Raw genomic sequence first — 19,907 nt, forward strand, 5'->3', positions numbered from 1 at the left:
CGTGAGCTGACGTGGCTCCGGGTGTGGCATGGAGGGCCCCAGGGGGCCGCTCCAGTGTTGGGGGCCAGGGAAAGTTCACCCCTGCTCCCAATGTTTCAGCTGGAAAGACACAGCTTTTGGCCTGGCCCCCGCAACTCTAGTGCATCCCTGTCCACAATGGTCTACGGAGCTAGTCGCAACCATATCAATGTGCTAAATTGAAATGGCCCACAATATCTGTCCTTAAAGGAACAGTCAGGCACATTTAAGGAGTCACTTTTTACCCTCAGCCCTGATCATCCATTCTTACAACCCATCAGGGATCTTAACAGTGGCAAAAGAATAAATGCGAAGTATCAAAATTCAATCATGGGACAAAACTACTTACAATACAGTAAACTTCCAAATATAAATATACTCAGTTGCACATGGATTATCTTTATGCTTTCCACTCTCCACCCAAAATCCTAAAGGGCAGGTGCTGCCACTGTGCAATTGGTTTGCAGTCCTCTTTTTTCCCCCCTTGCCAAAGTCCTTGCTCATTTATCCCCATGTTCCCACGGCAAACTAATAATAATAATGATAATAATAATAATAATAATGGTATACATCCACACTTCCCTCTCCCCCATACCCTTACAGAAAAATAAGCTCAAAGTCAAATTAAGAGATGGACTAACTGTGACTACCCTGACATCTCTCTTTCCCTTTACCTGTGCCCCAGATGCTGTTAACTGGAACAAGCTTTCAAATAACCCTTGCAGTGCCAAGGAGGAAAGCACAGACAAAGATTTGAAGCACACATAGATGTATGAGCAGAGGTGAGCTCCAGGAAGGGTAGAAAATGTGAGTCTCCTGGGCATTCGCTGCCTAGGGCCTATTATGACCATGACCCACCCTTGGCTTTGGCTTTCACTATGGTGCTTTAACTGGGAGCCTGCAAAAAGCAGTATAAGACTTTTTTTTTCCAGCAAATGACTCAAAGTCCTAAAGAGTTGTCAGGAATAATGCTGGCTCCAGTTCAGCTCCTGAGAAATCAATCCAACATTTTTTAGGGCCCCAATTTCAATTTTGAGAGCCCAAGCTTATTTTCCTTTTTGTAGGCTTGTAGATTATCCTCTACTTCAACTGCTCCCTGAATAGGCTACTGTTAGGTGGTGATTGAGAGTAAACTGAAATAAGTCATTCTGTGTTATCAGAAAGCACATATTACTTACCGCTGGGTCCTTTCAATAATAGTGTTCACACCTTGTAGATCAGAAAGAGGTGTCCTGGGACTTTTCCTGGTAATACCTAGCACATCAAAACAGGAATTTTCAAATCATTGTAGGAGACAAACACTTAACACACTGACAGTTCTGCTGGTTGAAAACCACCAACAATTTGCAAGTACCTGATAGTGCAATTAAAGATCTAAATAATGCTTAAATACTGATCACTGTAAAAACGTATTGCATTAGCAGACTCTATCAGTAAATGGTGCCTTCTTTCCCCTAACTTAAAAACATTCTCTAGACTGTAAGCTCCCTTTGGGCAGGAAAAGTGTATTGTACTCGCCCAAGCTTTTAGTTCAGTGCTCTGCCCACTGTAAATGCTAAATAAATAAGATTGACTGCCAGGTGTCTTGAAGAAAATGAAGCCAAGTTCTTTTCATTTTCAAAAACATATTCAAGACCCTCCTGCAAAATTTATGAGCAAAATGCTGGCTGACATTTTTGTTCTTATTGAGTTTAATTACTCATGCCTTCAGCATAGAGGTTGCCAGTTTCTACAGGTTGTACGTCACTAAGTAATGTGACAAATGACATCCCAGTTGCAAATGAACTGGCTGCTTCAATTTTTACATGACAAAAATTAACACCTAAAAAGTGCAAAGGAAATGAGTATAATTCTATTTTTACACCATGACGTTGCCTTTCACAACATCTTCATTTCAGCATCTAGAGCATTCATTCAATTGTATTTACTGCGTGCTTACTGTCCCATCTGGTCTCCAAACTATTTTTCACCTTAACTATCCAAAAGAAAGCTCGATAAAAAAAGACTCGGCTCTGGAACTCCGGCTCTAGGCAGCACAGTGCAAGTGCCTTTAAGGGCTGGGAACTTGTCTTGTGATTCAGACAAGAGGAGAAGTAAAGAAGTAGCGTGGCTTTGTGGAAAGAGCCCGGGCTTGGGAGTCAGAAGTCGTGGTTTCTAATGCCAGCTCTGCCACTTATCAGCTGTGTGACTTTGGGCAAGTCACTTAACTTCTCTGTGCCTCAGTTACCTCATCTGTAAAATGGGAATTAAGACTGTGAGCCCCATGTGGGACAACCCCCGGCCCACGTCCTCCCCCTGGCCTGGAACGCCCTCCCTCCCCACATGCGCCAGGGTAGCTCTCTTCCTCCCTTCAAAGCCCTACTGAGAGCTCACCTCCCCAGGAGACCTTCTCAGACTGAGCCCCCTTTTCCTCTCCGCCTCCCCATCCCCCCAACCCTACCGCCTTCCCCTCCCCACTGCACCTGTATATATGTTTGTACAGATTTATTACTCTATTTATTTTACTTATACATATTTACTATTCTATTTATTTTGTTAATGATGCGCATCTAGATTTACTTCTATTTATTCTAATGACTTGACACCTTTCCACATGCTTTGTTTTGTTGTCTGTCTCCCCCTTCTAGATTGTGAGCCCGCTGTTGGGTAGGGACCATCTCTATATGTTGCCAACTTGTACTTCCCAAGCGCTTAGTACAGTGCTCTGCACACAGTAAGTGCTCAATGAATAGGATTGAATGAATGAATGAATGAATGAGCAACCTGATTACCTTGTATCTATCCCAATGCTTAGAATAGTGCTTGGCATGTAGTAAGCACTTAACAAATGCCATAAATTATTATTACTATTATCCAGTTGTATTTTCCCAAGCACTCACTAAAGAGCGTGGTACTCAGGAGGTCTTCAATAAATACCATTTCTTCTATTACTATCAAAGAATCTTTAGTCATTCATTCAATTGTTTTTATTAAGTGCTTACTGTGCCCAAAGCACTGCACTAAGTGCTTTAGACCTAGGATATCCAGAATTTTAAAAATGTTCTGCCACTCACATTAACAGCATGTAGCAGGATTTTTTTTCTAGGGCAACAGTATACCTACACCTTTCAATTCTCCTACCCTGCCAGTTTCTCCTGCTTGACACGGGTAACAATGATGAGAGGAAATGATGTAGAGAGGAGTGGTCTGTGGATGCTGAAGGAACCACTTCTCAGAGAGTTAGGTATGCCAAAAAAGTACAAATGATTGATATCCACAGGCACCAAAGAAAGCTCAGGGTTGGGGAAGGAGTAAATTCAATTGTCATCCATTTGATGTTGGAGTGAACAAAAATAAGTTGTAGATAAATGAAGAGGCGAATGACGATGACAGGTTGGCCTTAAAGGATTTGTGAAATATGACCCAGAAAATTAGTTTTTTTCAAAGTATGAATGGCTGATTTGAAAAAGTTGGCTATGCAGTATGTAAAAAATCTGGGAAACACTAAATTAAAATGAAAACATGGGGCTGATGATCTCAAACCATACATAAAGAATTAGTACCTTTAGGTAAAAATGTAATCACAGAGATTTTAGTCCACTAGGCTGCTTTGAAAATGGGCTCTGAAGCAATATATTTGCTAAAATAGGTTCATAAATTTCATGTTTAATGGAAAAATAACTAAGATTTTAAAACAGCCTAAATAGGTAGGAAATGACAATTATTCAGTGACTTTAAACCTGAATTAGATTTTTACGGAATTAAATGGTACTGATATAGTACACTTACAGATATACTGAATTACCTAAGTGAGTTTTCAAGCCTTTCATACCACAAAAAAATCCATGTGTCAGAGGACTATAACTCTCATAACCTATAATTCAGGGCCTTTCCTGGAAGCACCATACCTACTGGCTACATAGTATGAAAAACTCATCTACTTATTCAAATATCTTGGGCCCAAGTTCAGTTGGAATTGCCAGTTCAGATATTACATCACCTTCTTGAGGATATCTGGATCTATTAAAAAATACAATTACTCGTGTTTATTGGTGCTTACTTTGTGCAGAGCACTTGGAAGAGTGTGATACAACTGAGTTAGTAAACATTAACCCTGCCCTTAAGGATTTTACACTCTGATATATGTTATCTTAGGGTGAGGCCAATGTGGGACAGGGACTTCAATCAATCATATTTATTGAACACTTACTGTATGCAGAGCACTATGCTACGTACTTGGAAGAGTACAATATAAAATAACAATTATCAGTTTTCCTGATCTGAGAGAAAACTGCTAAGTAAGGACGACGGTGCAAAGTTTTGCACTCTGGGCAGTGGGACTACTCTCAGAAGAATGTACAGGTATATTCAGGGAACTCTAAGGGAAATAGTAGGAGTTCTTCCAAGCATTTCGAAAAAGAGACCACCTTGTAGCTTTCCTACATAAAGGGTTCAATCTGGGGACATTAAAGATTTGGGCTTACCATTTGGGTGCACAAATCAATTTAAAGCACCTCCCAGTACGCTGCGGACTAACTTTCTGGGCCGAATACTCAATCTGTCACCAAGTCCCGTCAGTTCTACTGTCACGTTGCTAAAAACCCATCTTTCCTCTCATCCAAATTTCTACCATGCTGATCCAAGCACTTACCACAACCAGCCTGAATGATAATAACAGCAATACTAATAATAGTTATGGTACTTGTTAAACACTTATTATGCACCAGGCACTGTACTAAGCGCTGGGGTAGATACAAGTTAATCAGATTGGACACAGTCCCTGTCCCACATGGTCACACTCTTAATCCCTATTTTACAGATGAGGTAACTGAGGCCCAGAAAAGTTAAGTGACTTGCCCATTGTCCTCTCATTCCCAGACCTGGGCTCTATCCACTAAGCCATGCTACTTCCTCACTGACCTCCCTGCCTCATGTCTCTCCGTACTCCAGTCCTAAATTCACTCTGCTGCCCACATCATATATCAAAAAACAGTTCAGTCCATGTCTCCCCAATCCTCAAGAACCTTCAGTGGTTGCCCATCCACTGGCAACCACAGCCCGGGCTTTGGAGTCAGAGGTCATGGATTCAAATCCCGACTCCACCAATTGATAGCTGTGTGACTTTGGGCAAGTTGCTTAAATTCTCTGGGCCTCAGGTTACCTCATACTGTAAAATGGGGATTAAGACTGTGAGCCCCCTGTGGGACAACCTGATCACCTTGTAACCTCCACAGCGCTTAGAACAGTGCTTTGCACATAGTAAGCGCTTAATAAATCCCATCATCATCATCCACCTCAATATCTTATAGAAACTCCTTAGCATCAGCTTTAAAGCACTGAGTCAGTTTACCCTCTGCCTACATCATCTTGCTGATTTCCTACAATCCAGCCTTCATGCTTCACTCCTTCAGTGCCAACCTACTCACTGAACCTCACACTCCTCTATCTCTCCACCAACCCCTTGTGCATATCCTCCCTCTGGCCTGGAATTCCCTCCCCCTTCATCTACCATAGTCCATTGTACTCCCCATCTTCAAAGCCTTACTGAAAGCACATCTTCTCAAAGAGGTCTTCTCCAAGTAAGCCCCCACTCCCCATATTCCCTTTGCCTTCTTCATCACCTTTGCATTTGGATTTGTACCCTTTTTATGACTGTTATTCACCTCACACTCAGCCCCACAGCACATATGTACATATCCATAATTTATATTAATGTCTGTCTTCCCCTCTAGACTGTTGTGGGCAAGAAATGTGTCTGCCAACTCTACTGCACTTACTACAGTTCTCTGCACACATTAAGTGCTCAATAAATACCCTTGATGATGATGATATAGCTACAAATGATGATTTAGAAAACAGATTGGAAAATTCTGTGTGCAGAATGGACATTACCTTCACTCTAGAATGCCTACACATTATAAACAAAAAGAGCTTCATCAATGTCAAAAAATAACTTTCTGGGGCCTAGGGAAAGTATTCCAAAGGGAATACTTACCGCTAATACTTCCATTTGAAGAAAATTTTTGATAAGCCAAGTAAAGCATAATTACTCACAATTTTAAATGAGAAGCAGAAAGGCCTAGTGGAAGGAACTTGGGCTTGGGAGTCAGAGAACCTGTGTTCTAATCCTGGCTCTGCCAACTGCTTGCTATGTGACTTTGGGCAAGTTGCTTAACTCCTCTGTGTCTCAGCTTCCCTGTTAAACAGGAATTCAACATCTGGTCTTCTTCCTCCTACTTAGACTATGAACCCCATGTGGGATAGGGACCACGTCCAACCTGATTAACTTGTATCTACCCCAGCACTCAGAACAGTGCTTGACACATATTAAGCATTTAAATACCATAATAATGACAATGATAATACATCATCAACTTAATTTCATACTACATATTTGATTTTGTCTAGTACGGCTGTTTTATAATGATGCCTGCTTTTCTACATTCATTTTGTGCATGCTTAAAAATCACAGATTTATGAAAGCAGGAAATATAAACTGCTGAAAAGGAAGGCTCCAAAATGCTTGGTTTTAAAAATGTATTTCCATCATATAGTCACTCCTTTTGAAGGAGGTTTCTGATTGAATATACTTGTGTATGATGTGTAACTTCACTTTGAGAAAACCAAATGGAGATTTTTAAGTAACATACTGCACTGTGGCATCCTCCAGAACAGGCTCTGTAAATTCTTATATAACAAGCCCATCTTCCAAGCATACGTTCTTATACCAGGCAATATGATGTTCCATTTCACCCAGACCCTTAACTTTCACTGCAGCAGAAGTCCAGCTTTCATATTTATAACAACAATCATTCATCCCTTCAATTGTAGTTATTGAGCACTTAACAGTACCTGGATTGTTATTCAGGCCATTACTAGATAATCAACAAAAGAGAAGGAAATGGAAACCATAGTCATCTTTCTGCACCACGGAAATGGTATGGCATACCTAGACCGTAAGCTCGTTGTGGGCATGAGATGTGTCTACCAACTCTGCTGCATTGTACGTTCCCAAGTGCTTAGTACAGTACTCTGCAAATAGTAAGTGCTCAATAAAAGCCACGGATGATGCTATTGTGATCTTAATTTTTTAAAAAGGGGTTAAGTCTGATGCAAAATTTTGAGATTTGGCATTTTAAAGCCCTGCTGCAGTGGTATGCTACTGATAATTCAATCTGGTTTAATCAGCTGAACAGATAATTTGGGTGAGACTAACCCCTGAACTCATTAATAAAACAACTTCATGAGTAATTAAAACATGGATTTTATCCAAGAGAGATAGCAGACAAGAATGAATAGGAGTCATTACCTCTGGAATTGTTTACATTAAAAAAAATGTGTCTCCCAAAATCTGTGTAGGAATTCCCTTATGGCAAAAGATGAAATCTCCCACAAAGGGACCTATATTTGGTTATGAGGAATTTGGGAAGCTTCATTCCAAATCTGGATGTTGACCTCAGCATATTTTGGACCCATCCTTCTGCAAGATGCCTCTGGTTTCCAATTCTTGACAGTGTGAGAGAGTGTGTGTGAGAGAGAGACAGAAAGAGAGAGAGAGAGAGAGAGAGTGTGTGTGTGAGAGAGAGACGCAGAGAGAACGCTAGAACATGGAGGCTTACTGTACTTCTCCTCTTTGCATCTTTGCAGGATCTCTAAGCTCCTCTGATGGACTGGGTGATGGAGAAAGCTAAAACTATCCACACTTTTCAAAACGGCACATGGCACTGCATCATCATGCCCTTGGGAAGCAAAATGAAAACAAAAAATGGAGAGAAGAGAGAAATTATACAAGCAGAACCCAGGAAAGAGAAAAGAACAATGCTGCCAACTGTCCACAGTTTGTTTGAAAATGTAGGGGTTTTTACGCTAATATTTGTGGAAAATACCCAGAAGTGCTAATAACTGTCAAAATTCAACTTCAGTTGCCTCATAATGTGTGGCACTTGGGCACAAATGTGTGATCCAATATAAAACCCAAATTAAATTCTGATTTTGCAGCTGAATTGTTTTTTTATGAACAATAACATAAACAGTCCATTTTATTTTTATCCTGGGCAATGTCCCATTAATTTTACTTTTGCAAATGGTTGGCAGCACTGTAGAAACACCTTCTGAACCCAAAAGAGAAATGTAATTAAACTTCCAAAGCAGGTAAATGGCTTGGCCATAGATAGATCCCACGGTTATTGACACACATTTACAAATAGGGCATTACTGACACAAGGGTGAATAAGGAAACATACTTAGAGGTCAGCAAGAAAAAGCATAATTCATGATATTTATTAATCTTAAGCCAAAAGTATTTAAGCACAAGTTCAATGGTAATTTAGCTGCTTTCCACCATAAACTGCCACAGAAAGAAAGAAAATAAAGGAAAGAATTAGGTTCTGCAATGCTCACCCTGAAGTTCATTAAAGTTGACTCCACAAAGCCCCAGGTTTGCACCACTAAGAGTTAACTCAAGCCAATCAGAAGGAAAATTGACAGAAAGCATTATGTTCTCTATACACTAAGAGGACTTAGATGCATTAAAGAATGCGGATTTTTCAGATATTTCTTTGGATTTCTCATTTAAAACAAACCTCTGGACTTGGTTTTAGGGGGATAAATTAACTCATGCTTAATGGTCTCAGGTGAACAACCAACACTGAGTATTATTGTAGGTGTACTGAATAATTTTTTTTAAAGTGCATCTCACAGTCTGATGACCCTGGGTATACCAAATCAGGACTTTACGATTAAAATGGGGAAAATTTCCACCACTGTGAGGACATATTAAGGTGCTAGCCTGTACAAAAAAGTCCAAAGTGAGTCATTTTAAAGAACTTTAACCGATGAACTTTAGTAGTGCCACTGATTGTGAGATAATTTAACAAATATATGCCCTTTGTTCTCCCCTCATCTCCCAATGTACATTGGGGTTTTTTTAAACCATTTATTGAAGATTTTTAGTTTTATGGGAACCATATACTTTGACTATATTGTTCATGATAGACTTCAATATCTGCTACGACTTTTGTAAAATTATTTGTAATAATGTTTAGGGGAGAAACTATTAGTTACGCTAAAAGGGTTTTTGAAGGCAAGAATCTCTCCTCTTTTGCATATATGTAACTGGGTATCTTTAAATCAGTATTACTTAGACAAGAAACATGGACAAATAATTTTTGTGTAATGAATGTACTTAATTTTACTGCTATCTATGCAGTTGACAGCTTTGCCTAGTGGAAAGAGCATGGTCCTGGGTTCTAAACCTGGCTCTGCCACTTGCCTGCTGTGTGACTTTAGGGGTAGTTAACTTTTCTGTGTTTCAATTTCCTCAACTGTAAAATAGGGATTAAATGACTGTTCTTCCACCCCCTTAGACTGTGAGCCCCATGTGGGACAGGGACTGTGTCCTACCTGATTAACTTGTGTTAATCAGCATTTAGTACAGTGATTGGTACATAGGAACTGTTTAACAAATACCACCATTATTATGAAAGTCAGCTTTATTAGAAAATTAAAGATATTCAAATGATTCCTTTATCTAAAAATATGAAGATCTCGCAGATTATCTTTAGCAGATTACCTGAAAAAAAAATTACCATCAGACTAAAAGAGTAAAGAGGAGAAAATCCTTGTGGCTGGAACCTTGATCACTGAACATATGATCAGAGAAAAGAGGGAAGAGTTGTATTTTGGATTAACCTGCAATATTACTGCTAGAGTTATAGACAGAATTCTTTAACTGCCATCTATCCAGCTGGGGTTCATGAATAAAACAAATTTAAGGTGAACACATGAGGTAAAAAGCAGAAAACCCCCCAAGGGGTTCTAGATAATTTCTGAATTTTGTTGATGAGACTGTAAAGTCTCTAGAAAGGCATAGCTCTATTCTTAAATTGATGATTGAGACTTATGAGGAAAGTCTCTGCCCCAATGCCTTTCAGAAATACTTTTTGTCGCTTTGAATTTTCACTACACCTTACTTATATAATAGCTTGCTGTTATATAAGAGGAATCTTAGCTGGTTGGAAGAGTCTTCCTTTGAATTCTTCTTAAGTGCCTGCCTCTTCCAAAGTGCTTTTAGACTTCTCAAACTGCAGGACCAGGCACTTTTATTCTTTCAAAGACATGCTGATTTTTACAATTATACATGTCCCCCTAGACTTTCTGGTTCCATAAAGGAACACATTTCAGGCAATTCACATCTCAACCTAAATGACTAATACGTTATAACAAAGACTGTACCTATAATACAGCTTTTATCAAAGGACGTCTTATCAAAGGTCCTATTATCTTTACAATCCTTTAAAACTATCGTTACAACCTTAATTTTGTTGAGGGGAAATAAATTAGGCAACAAACTGCTGAAATCAAATATTATGAGCAGAACGGAGAACACAAATTAAGGATCCAGGGCTTTCAATCTCTCACTCTTCATTACTATAATCTTTCACAATCAGAGGATGAAGCATTTAAGTACGAGAATACTCCACACTCTTTGGGTCTGTGTGAGAGTATATTAATGGCACAATTTAATAGGAAATTTCAGCATTCAGCCAAAAAGCTATGTATTCCATTTTAACTTTCATCCTGTCACACCCCTGGAGCACTTCTGGTAATGTAATGACTTTGAAGCCTATCTGTGCATAGAAATGAACAGTAAAAGCTTTTATCTACCTTTCAGAAATTGCCTTACATATTGAAGCAACTCTTCCAAAACACATCTGAATACAGCTTGTCATACTACAATGCACTGCCATTATCTCACTGAATTTACTGCTCCTGGTTCTACGGGGGGGCAAGGGTTGGCTCTGGCTGACGGCACAACAGTAAATTTTTCAGCCTAGAAACTATTAACACATGTCTTTTGCAGCTTGAAAGACTGAACACCTTGAAAAATTAGAAGCATCCTACTTCTTCCATTGCCAGATTACCAGTTGAATTTAAAATGAGAAAAGCATGGAAGAAACAACCAAAATAAATGAAATTCCATGTTTTGCTTCATTGTTTTAAGTTGTTGGATTTGAATTTCGTACACCTTCAGGACTGAAGATTAGTATTGGAAATACCAATAAGTTACAATGTCAAGATACATTTTTTTAACAATGAAGACTAAGACTAAGAATCCATTTTATTTTAACCCCCACATAATCCTACTCAACTAGCCAATTCTGGAACACGCCTTTGTGGTAAAGTGTACAAAACTAAATCACGATAGTTTAGTCCATTTAAATCCACAGGATGCCTATCAGGCTCAAATAGCTTGAGTGCCATATAGAGCTAGGGTAAAAGATGAAGTAAAGTGTGATTAATATCTGCTACTCACCGGTTTTCTTCTCAACATATCGCTTTCCAGCTTCCCTGAAAGCAACCATAGCTCTGAAAAAAGCTCTCAGAATTGACCAGCGGAAGACAGCCACTGGATCATTTCCTATCATCTCACAGATGAAGGCGTTTTTGCTGCTTCTTAGGAGTGCTACAATGTCAGGGCGCATGTGGTCTGTGTTTTTCTCTCGGAAATCCTAAAAGAAGAGAAAATATTTATACTGTACGCAGAAAACTCTATAAGAAATTTAGTTTTAACTACAAATAATAATAATAATAATAATAATGGCATTTATTAAGTGCTTACTATGTGCAAAGCACTGTTCTAAGCGCTGGGGAGGTTACAAGGTGATCAGGTTGTCCCACAGGGGGCTCACAATCTTAATCCCGATTTTACAGATGAAGTCACTGAGGCACAGAGAAATGAAGTGACTTGCCCAAAGTCACACGGCTGACATTTGGCGGAGCCGGGATTTGAACCCACGACCTCTGACTCCAAAGCCCGTGCTCTTTCCACTGAGCCATGCTGCTTCTCTGAAATGCTATTTTATTCTTGGTCCCTCTAGTCTGTAAATTCCCTGGGGGCAGGGATTGTGTCAACCTACCCTACTGAACTGTATTCTCCTAAGCACTTAGTACAGGGCTCTGTATACGGTAAGCCTTCAATAAATATTACTGATTATCTACTGAATTCTCACTGCTTCTAATATAGCAGTTTCAGTTTTATTAGTAGAAACCTCTTACCACTTTATTAGTTGAAAACCAGTGAGTAGCAGATATTAGTTGCACTTTACTTGAAATATTTCTTATGAGAAGGTTTTACTCGACTAGACACTGAATTTAAAAAAGGTCCAATTTTAAGGCACAAGTTCAATCCGAATATTTTTACTCTGTCCCAAGCCCTGAAAGCCCCCTTAGACTGTAGGGCTGAATGCTTTCAATTCTAAAATGACTAAGACCCCCTCCTCTTCTAAAATATATGAACCTTAAAAAAATCTCTGAACATAAAGCTTACTAGAAAAAACTAGTTTGACACTTTGTCTCATAAAAAGCGTAAAAATGACAGCAATATGGGATCTGAAAAATCTATCGGATAAGGGCCAGCCTACAATGCTATACAATACAGAGAAGCAGCGTGGCTTAGTGGAAAGAGCCCAGGCTTGGGAGTCAGAGGTTGTGGCCTCTAATCCCGGCTCTGCCACTTGTCAGCTGTGTAACTCTGGGCAAGTCACTTAACTTTTCTGTGCCTCAGTTACCTCGGCTGTAAAATGGGGATTAAGATGGTGAGCCCCACATGGGACAACCTGATTACCTTGCATCAACCCCATTGCTTGACACATACTAAGCACTTAACATATACCATTATTATGATGATAATGACCCTGTTAACTGTAAGGTTAAAACTAATTGCCTATTTCTCCTCTCGGCTTCCCCAGGGTAGCTGCTTAACTTATTCTGGAAGAGGAGTTGGGGTGATGAATATGGGCATCGGTCTGAACAAATCCTGCTGAAATAAACTTCTCTACAATAGGACGCTATGCATCCTGATAGGATGGGGAAGGGAAGTTTGAAGAATGGAAGTCCCTCTGCCTCTGGGACTAAGTGCCTCTCGCAGCCCTACCTGCATTCAGTTCCGTCTAAAACAGTATTCCCTATCAGCTATTTGGTGTACTGTATCACATCCATAATCTTCAGGGGTCTCAGGGTCAGCTCAAAAATGCTACACTCTACTGCTAGGCACTGGGATTCAGCCCTAGCACAAGTGAATATTCCTAATACAGAACCAAGATCTAAAATGAGGCTAAGAACAAACTCCTATACTAAAGAGCCCAAAATCTCAATCTGGGGCGACTCTCCAAACTGCTTTTAAGTGGGTACATGTTGTTCCTTCAAAGAGGCCTTATTCATTCAATTTCTCATCTATGTTCTATTTATTCCAACTTCATCCTACTTTCATTTTTATAAGAACACTGCAGGGAAAATTGATTGGTAAATGGAGATTGGAAACTAGTGGTAAGGAACCAGAGAGAACATTCTGAAATGAATGTAACCTCTTATTAATGTAGTAGAAACTCCTTTTGTTCCTTCTGATTCAGAGGTGATGTGCCTGAACAGGTGAGCTTTCACAGAAAAGCAGCCAACTATGGGGCTAAATATAATCAGCACAAAATCCAAATTGATTTTTGTGGGGTTTTTTTCCAGTGTGCAATACAATGTGAACACTGAAAAATTAATCTCCACATTAAATTGCTTCTCATAACATAAACTAATGTTATCCATTCATTCATTCAATCGCATTTATTGAGCGTTTACTGTGTGCACAGCACTATACTAAACACTTGGGAGAGTACATTACAACAATAAACAGAAATATTCCCTGCCCACAACAAGCTTACAGTCTAGAGCAGGGGAGACAGACACGAATAACAAATACAATTACAGATATGTACATGTATATGTATAAGTGTTGTGGGTTGGGAGTGGTGGAAGAGCAAAGGCAACAAGTCAGGCTGAGGCAAAAGGGAGTGGGAGATGAGGACAGCTAAGACAGTCTTGGAAGGCCTCTTGGAGGAGATGTGCCTTCATTAAAGCTTTGAAGCAGGGGGAAGAGTAATAGTCTGTCGGATTTAAGGAGGGAGGGCATTCCAGGCCAGAGGTAGGACGTGGGCTAGAGGTTGATGGTGAGATAGGCAAGATGGAGGCACAGTGAATAGATTGGCAATAGAGGAGCAAGGTGTGCAGGCTGAGTTGTAAAAGGAGAGAAGCAAGGTGAGGAAGGAGGGGGCAAGGTGGTGGAGTGCTTTAAAGCCAATGGTGAGGAGTTTTTGTTTGATGAGGAGGTGAATGGGCATCCATCCATTTCATAGTAGAATCCAAGAACTGGGAAATGCTGGAAATAGACGGCCAAATTCATCTCACACAAAATCTAAAATTCATATAGGATGGACAGAAGCCCTCTTTTAAAAAAGTGGACTAGTTTGAATGTTAGATAATTGTGGGTATGTTTCGGGAAGGATTCAGTGTGAAACTGCTCATCACAGGTACAGAAAGCACAAAGTGTAAAGAATGGCCATTACAGCTTTAAAAAAAAAAATTAAAAAAGGAAAGAGAAATTTGACTTTTTTAAACAGCAGCACTTGCTACACATGGGTCCAAACTGTGACTATGGATGTCAGCCAGATATGGAAATGATGAGGACTACTGACCTTCACACCATATTTCACTTTGCCAGCGTAATGCTTTATGATAAAGGCAGGCTCCATCACGGCTGGAAATTCGATGTAAGAGTTTCCCTCATGCTGGCGCTTAAACTTGTCCAGTAGCGTCTGGTTTGTGGCTTGAGGAAAGCTGAATACAAAGAAAGAAAATTGAAGGCAGATGCAGTTGGTAAGTCAATCATTTATTTTATGCATGTGAATTCACGTATTAAAACAAAAGAAAAAGAAATGACACAGACCATCAAACTTCAACCAGCATTGATCTCTCTTCATGTGGTATGGATATTCCAATATGCTTTATAACTTAACCTTGCAAAAAAAAATTAATTCCAACCCACCACTCTCTGAAATGATTCACTTGACTCCTACTTCTTCACCTTTGGCACAGGCAATTTGCATGATTATTCTAATCATTTAATAAGACATATGTACATGAAACATCAGTTATAATATGGGTTTTGGACGACAGACGATCTCCACAAGCCCATTATCCTTCTCCTATAGTAAAAATGTGCCACACATTACAAAAAAATGGATCCTGCCAATCAACACCACTGGTGTGATTCTGTGGAACTTCTTTAAAAAAAAAAATTGGGAGTGGGGGGTGGGGAGGTATTTGTTACGCACTTACTATGTATCAGACACTGTATTAAGTGCTGGGGTAGATAATAATAATAATGGTGGTATTTGTTAAGTGCTTTCTATATGCCAGGCGCTGTACTAAGCGCTGGTGTGGGTACAAGTAAATCACAGTCTTAATCCCTATTTCACGGATGAGGTAACTGAGGACCAGAGAAGTTGAGTGACTTGCTCAAGGTCACAAAGCAGACAAATGGTGGAGCTGGATTAGGACGCAGGTCATTCTGACTCTCAGGCCCATGGTCCATCCACTAGGTCACACGGCTTCTCCCATTTGCTGCTTTCTGAGAGTCTGTGGAAGTTCTTGGCATTGCCAAACTGAAGTAAACCAAAATGGCATGGCAGGAACTCTTAAAAACCTGCACCTCGATCCACGGCACCCCCAGGGTTGAAAAAGTGGCACGGGCAGTAGGAACAGCAGGAAGAGCAGGCCAGGTCCCTCGAGGTCACAGTACTATCACCACTTCTCTTTGGACCAGGCTGGTGGCACGAACACATGGAGCCCTAAGCCTAGGAGCTGGGAAGCGACAGTCTGCCTGCTGCTCTCTTGCTAATTCTCCTATTCAGAGATAAGACAAAGCCTGAGGAGAGTTCTGGGGTACTCCCAAATTACCAATCAATCGCATTTATTGAGTGCTTACTATGTTCAGAGCACTGTACTAAGCATTTGGGAAAGTACTATACAACAGAATTAGCAGGACGTTCCCTGCCCATAATGAATTTACGAGGGAGTGAACCTACTAATCAATCAACAGTATTTATTTTATTTCATTTTATGGCATGCGTTAAACACTTACTATGTGCCAAACACCCTACTAAGTGCTGGGGTAGATATATGATGATCAGGTTGGACACAGTCCAGCCCAACCTGGGGCTCACAGTCTTAAAAACGTGGTAATTGAGGAACAAGGAAGTGACTCATTCCGGGTCACAAAACAGGTAAGTGGCAGAGCTGGGGTTAGAACCCAGGTTCTCTGACTTGAGTGCTGTATGCAGAGCACTGTTCTAAGCTCTTGGGAGAGTACAATACTACAGAGTTGGTAGATGCAATCCCTGCCCATAGGGAGCTTACAGTCTCTAGGGAAAGACAAGCATTAAAATAAATTACTGATAGAAAAAATAGTAGAATATAAGGATATGTACGTTAAGTTCTGCGGGGCTGGGTTGTGTAGGTGGGAAAATAAGGGGTTTATTCTGGAAGGTATCTTTGGGGGAGATATGATTTTAAGAGGCTTTTGAAGGTGGGGAGAGTGATGGACTCTTGGATCTGAAGAGGACAAGAATTCCTGGCCCAAGGGAGAAAATGGACAAGGGGCTGGTAGCAGGGTAGACAAGACTGAGGTACAGAGAATAGGTTGGCATTTGAGGAGCGAAGTCTGCGGGCTGGGTTGTAGGAATAGATCAACAAGTTGGACAGAAGTGACGGTTGACTGATGTGGAGGTAGATGGGCAACTACTGGAGTTTTTCCAAGAGTGGGAAGTTATGGACTGAATCGTTTTTTGGCAAAAATGATCTTGGGAAGCAGTGGGAAGTACAGACTGGAGACGGGAGAGATAGGATACACTGAGGTAAGCGAGGAGGCTGATGCAATAGTTGAGGTGGGAAATGAAAAGTGCTCGGATCAGTGTGAAAGCAGGTTGGACGGAGAGGAAGGGACAGATTCTAGAGATATTGAAAAAGTAGAACTGACAGGGTTTGCTGACATTAAATGTTTGGGTTGAATGAGATGAACTGAGGAAAAACCATCAGTGGTAGTTGTGAGCAGAGCAGTGTACTAAGCATTTGGGAGAATACAATACAACAGAGTTGGTAGACATGGTCCTTCTCTATATGGAAATTTCAGTCTAGGGGGGAGACTGGAATTAAAATAAATGAATGATGCATGTGTATGTGGTGTGGGGCTCAGAGTGGGGTGAATATCAAGTGATTTAAGGGCAAAGAGCACTGTACTAAGCACCTGACAAAGTACAATACAACAGAATTAGGAGGAACCTTCCCTGCCTAAAAGTGCTTACGTGATTCAGAAGGGAAAGGGAGTAGGGGAAATGAGGGCTTAGTTAGAAAAGGCCTCTTGGAAGAGATGGGTTTTTAATAAGGCTTTGAAGGTGGGGAGTGTGGTGGTCTGTCATATATACTGGGAGAGGGAGTTTAAGGCCTTAAGGAAGACAAGGGCAAGGGGTCATTGGTGAGTTAGATAAGCTTGAGGTACACTGAGTATGTTGATGTTAAATAAGTGAAGTGTGCCAGCTGGTTTATAGTAGGAAATCAGCAACCAACGACAGAAAGGGGGCAAGCCAATTGAGTGATTTAAAGCCAATGGGAAGGAGTTTGCTTGATGCAGAGGTGGATGGACAATCATCGGGGGTTCTTGAGGAGTGGTGAGGTGTGGACTGAATAGTTTTTTTTAGAAAAATGATCTGGAAAGCAGGATGAGTGGGAAGAGACAGGAGGCAGGGAGGTCAGCAAGGAGGCTGATGCAGCAAAGCAGGCTAGGATAAGTTCTTGGATCAGCATGGGAGCAGTTTGGAAGGACATTTTGATGGATTTCAGCAATTTTGTGAAGACAGAACTGACAGGATTTGGTGACAGATTGAATACATAGGTTGAATGACAGAGATCAGTTGAGGGTAAGGCCAACGTCGGGGGCTTGTGAGACAAGGAGAAGCCATGTGGCCAAAAGGGGAAAGATTAAGTTCAGGAGTCAGAGAACCTGAGTTCTAATCCTGGCTCCATCACCTGTCTGCTGTATGACTTTGGACAAGTCACTTCTCTGTAACTCAGTTTTCTCATCTATGAAATGGAGGCTAAATCTCCCTCCCTCCTACTTAGACTGTGAGCCCCCTGTGGGAAGAGGACTGCATCCACTTGAATATCTTGTATTGACCTCAATTCTCAGTTCAGTGCTTGACACATAGTAAGCACTTAAATACCTTTTAAAAAGGACAGTGTAGTGTTTTCCATAGTGATTGGGGGGAGAGAGAAGACAGTATTTGGATGGGAAGATGATGGGTTCTGTTTTGGAAATGTTAAGTTCAAGGCGTCGGCAGGGATGTCCTGAAGGCAGAATGAAATGTGAGACCGAAGAGGAGGAAGAGAGATGGCTCAAATGAACGTATTTGGCCAAGGAAAAGGTATTCTCTTGGCCAGGGCTTCCAGCATGACTCCCAGGAAGGGCCACCACCACCTCCCCTTTTCCTCTACAAAAGCTCATGCACAAAAAGAAATACAAGAGGAGGCACAGAAGATCCCTCTTTCTTCATACCAGGGAGTACATATTTGTTGGTGTGGAGGGGACAGTGGCAGCAACGTGTGAGAAAATGCCAAAGCAACATCCAATGGGATGACTGGCAATAACTGACCTCTAGCTTTTAAATCATGGGTCACAAAATGAACCCCCCCAAGTTAAAAAAAAAATGAAATCATTCAATAACAGCCCTTTTTCTCCCCAGAAAAGTCCTAAACTGTGCATTTCATACAGAATTTAGCATATCTAACAAGCAAGCACTGTTTTTGGCTTCTGTAACCAGCAGAAGAGTAAATGATGTGTCCTTAATGAGTTTTGAATGATCACTTACAAAGAGCAAGTACAGCACAAATCAAAGGGAAATCCTGACAGGTCTACAGCTACTGAAGCTCTCTGACAGCAGGAACCATTACTTTACCTTTTATCGTGGGCTTCCCAACTGCCTAGTTCAGAGCTCCCCTCTCAGGAAGCCCTCAATAAATATTATTGGATGGATAACAGCACTGTCAGCAGTGCAATCTTCAAACAGGAAGGTAAACTAAACATGCATAAATCAGAATAGAAAAGAATAATAAAAATCGGGTATGATTTGATCATTCTTGGTGATATATATTTAGAATGGTGCCAGGTGGTTTAAATTAAAGACCTGGATAAAATGCAGCAGAGGTAAAGGAAATCTGGATTTAGTCATTCCCCTTTCTCTCTGTGTGGAGACTTGGCAAGAAAGGAATATATTTACAGTGTTTTGGCAATTTTAGTAGCTATTGTTTGAATACTTTCAAAACAAGAGATTCGGTTACATACGTGACTAAAAAGCCCCTAAAAGAGGATAAAATGAGAAACATCTTAAAGATCTTGTTTTGACAGAGCAAAATCCACTTACATTTTGACCTTCTCAATATGATCACTTATGTTCATCTCGAATAGAAACATCTTTAAATGTGGGAGCAAGGTACCAGAACACTCCATTCTCATCTAGATTACTTCTGCAGTCAATTCAATACCAAATATGAGAGGGAAAATTTGGCATTTTCGCCCAGTCCTTCATTGAATCCATTCTTTGATGAGGGAATTTCCCCTGAGGTGGCAAGTTTAGGAATTTTTTCTTGGCTACATTGCTTAATGTAGTTTGGGAAAAAAATGAGCGGTCTAAATACCCACCCGCCTGCCCGCCCGCAATTTGGCCCCAAAGAACTGGGTGATCCATTTGGTGGGCAGGCGAGAGGTCTCCGGTGGTTAACATGGTCCCGTCATCAGAGTGATAACACAGATCCAAAGAGAAGCCAAGAGGCCCTCATACAACTGTGGGAAGACAGACCTTCTAGAACTGTCTCCCACATTTCTTAGACTAGCTCTCAATGGACCTAAAAGATCAATAGATGATTAAAGCAGGTCTGAGAAACTCAATTTTGCTACCACTTGCAAAGTTGATGGAAAAGCCTGTCATCTGAACGACCTGAATCTCATCACTGCCTCAGAGCAAGCAAATGGGAAA

The 19,907-nt window shown here is 40.7% G+C and overlaps 1 protein-coding gene across 6 annotated transcripts in view; it reads right to left on the bottom strand.

Moving 5' to 3' along the window:
• MYO9A (myosin IXA) overlaps positions 1-19,907 on the bottom strand; it is a 322,627-nt gene that overhangs the window by 77,785 nt on the left and 224,935 nt on the right. For all 6 annotated transcript variants that reach the window (XM_038746410.1, XM_038746411.1, XM_038746413.1 and 3 more), the window contains 4 exons: positions 14,517-14,658; positions 11,312-11,507; positions 7,617-7,736; positions 1,197-1,272 (listed from right to left, as the gene is read on the bottom strand). In XM_038746410.1, coding sequence (XP_038602338.1) covers positions 1,197-1,272; positions 7,617-7,736; positions 11,312-11,507; positions 14,517-14,658 — 534 coding nt within the window. The remainder of the gene's footprint in view (positions 1-1,196; positions 1,273-7,616; positions 7,737-11,311; positions 11,508-14,516; positions 14,659-19,907) is intronic.

Source organism: Tachyglossus aculeatus, chromosome 5 (assembly GCF_015852505.1).
Source record: "Tachyglossus aculeatus isolate mTacAcu1 chromosome 5, mTacAcu1.pri, whole genome shotgun sequence".
In the NCBI taxonomy this organism is placed as follows: Eukaryota; Metazoa; Chordata; class Mammalia; order Monotremata; family Tachyglossidae; genus Tachyglossus; species Tachyglossus aculeatus.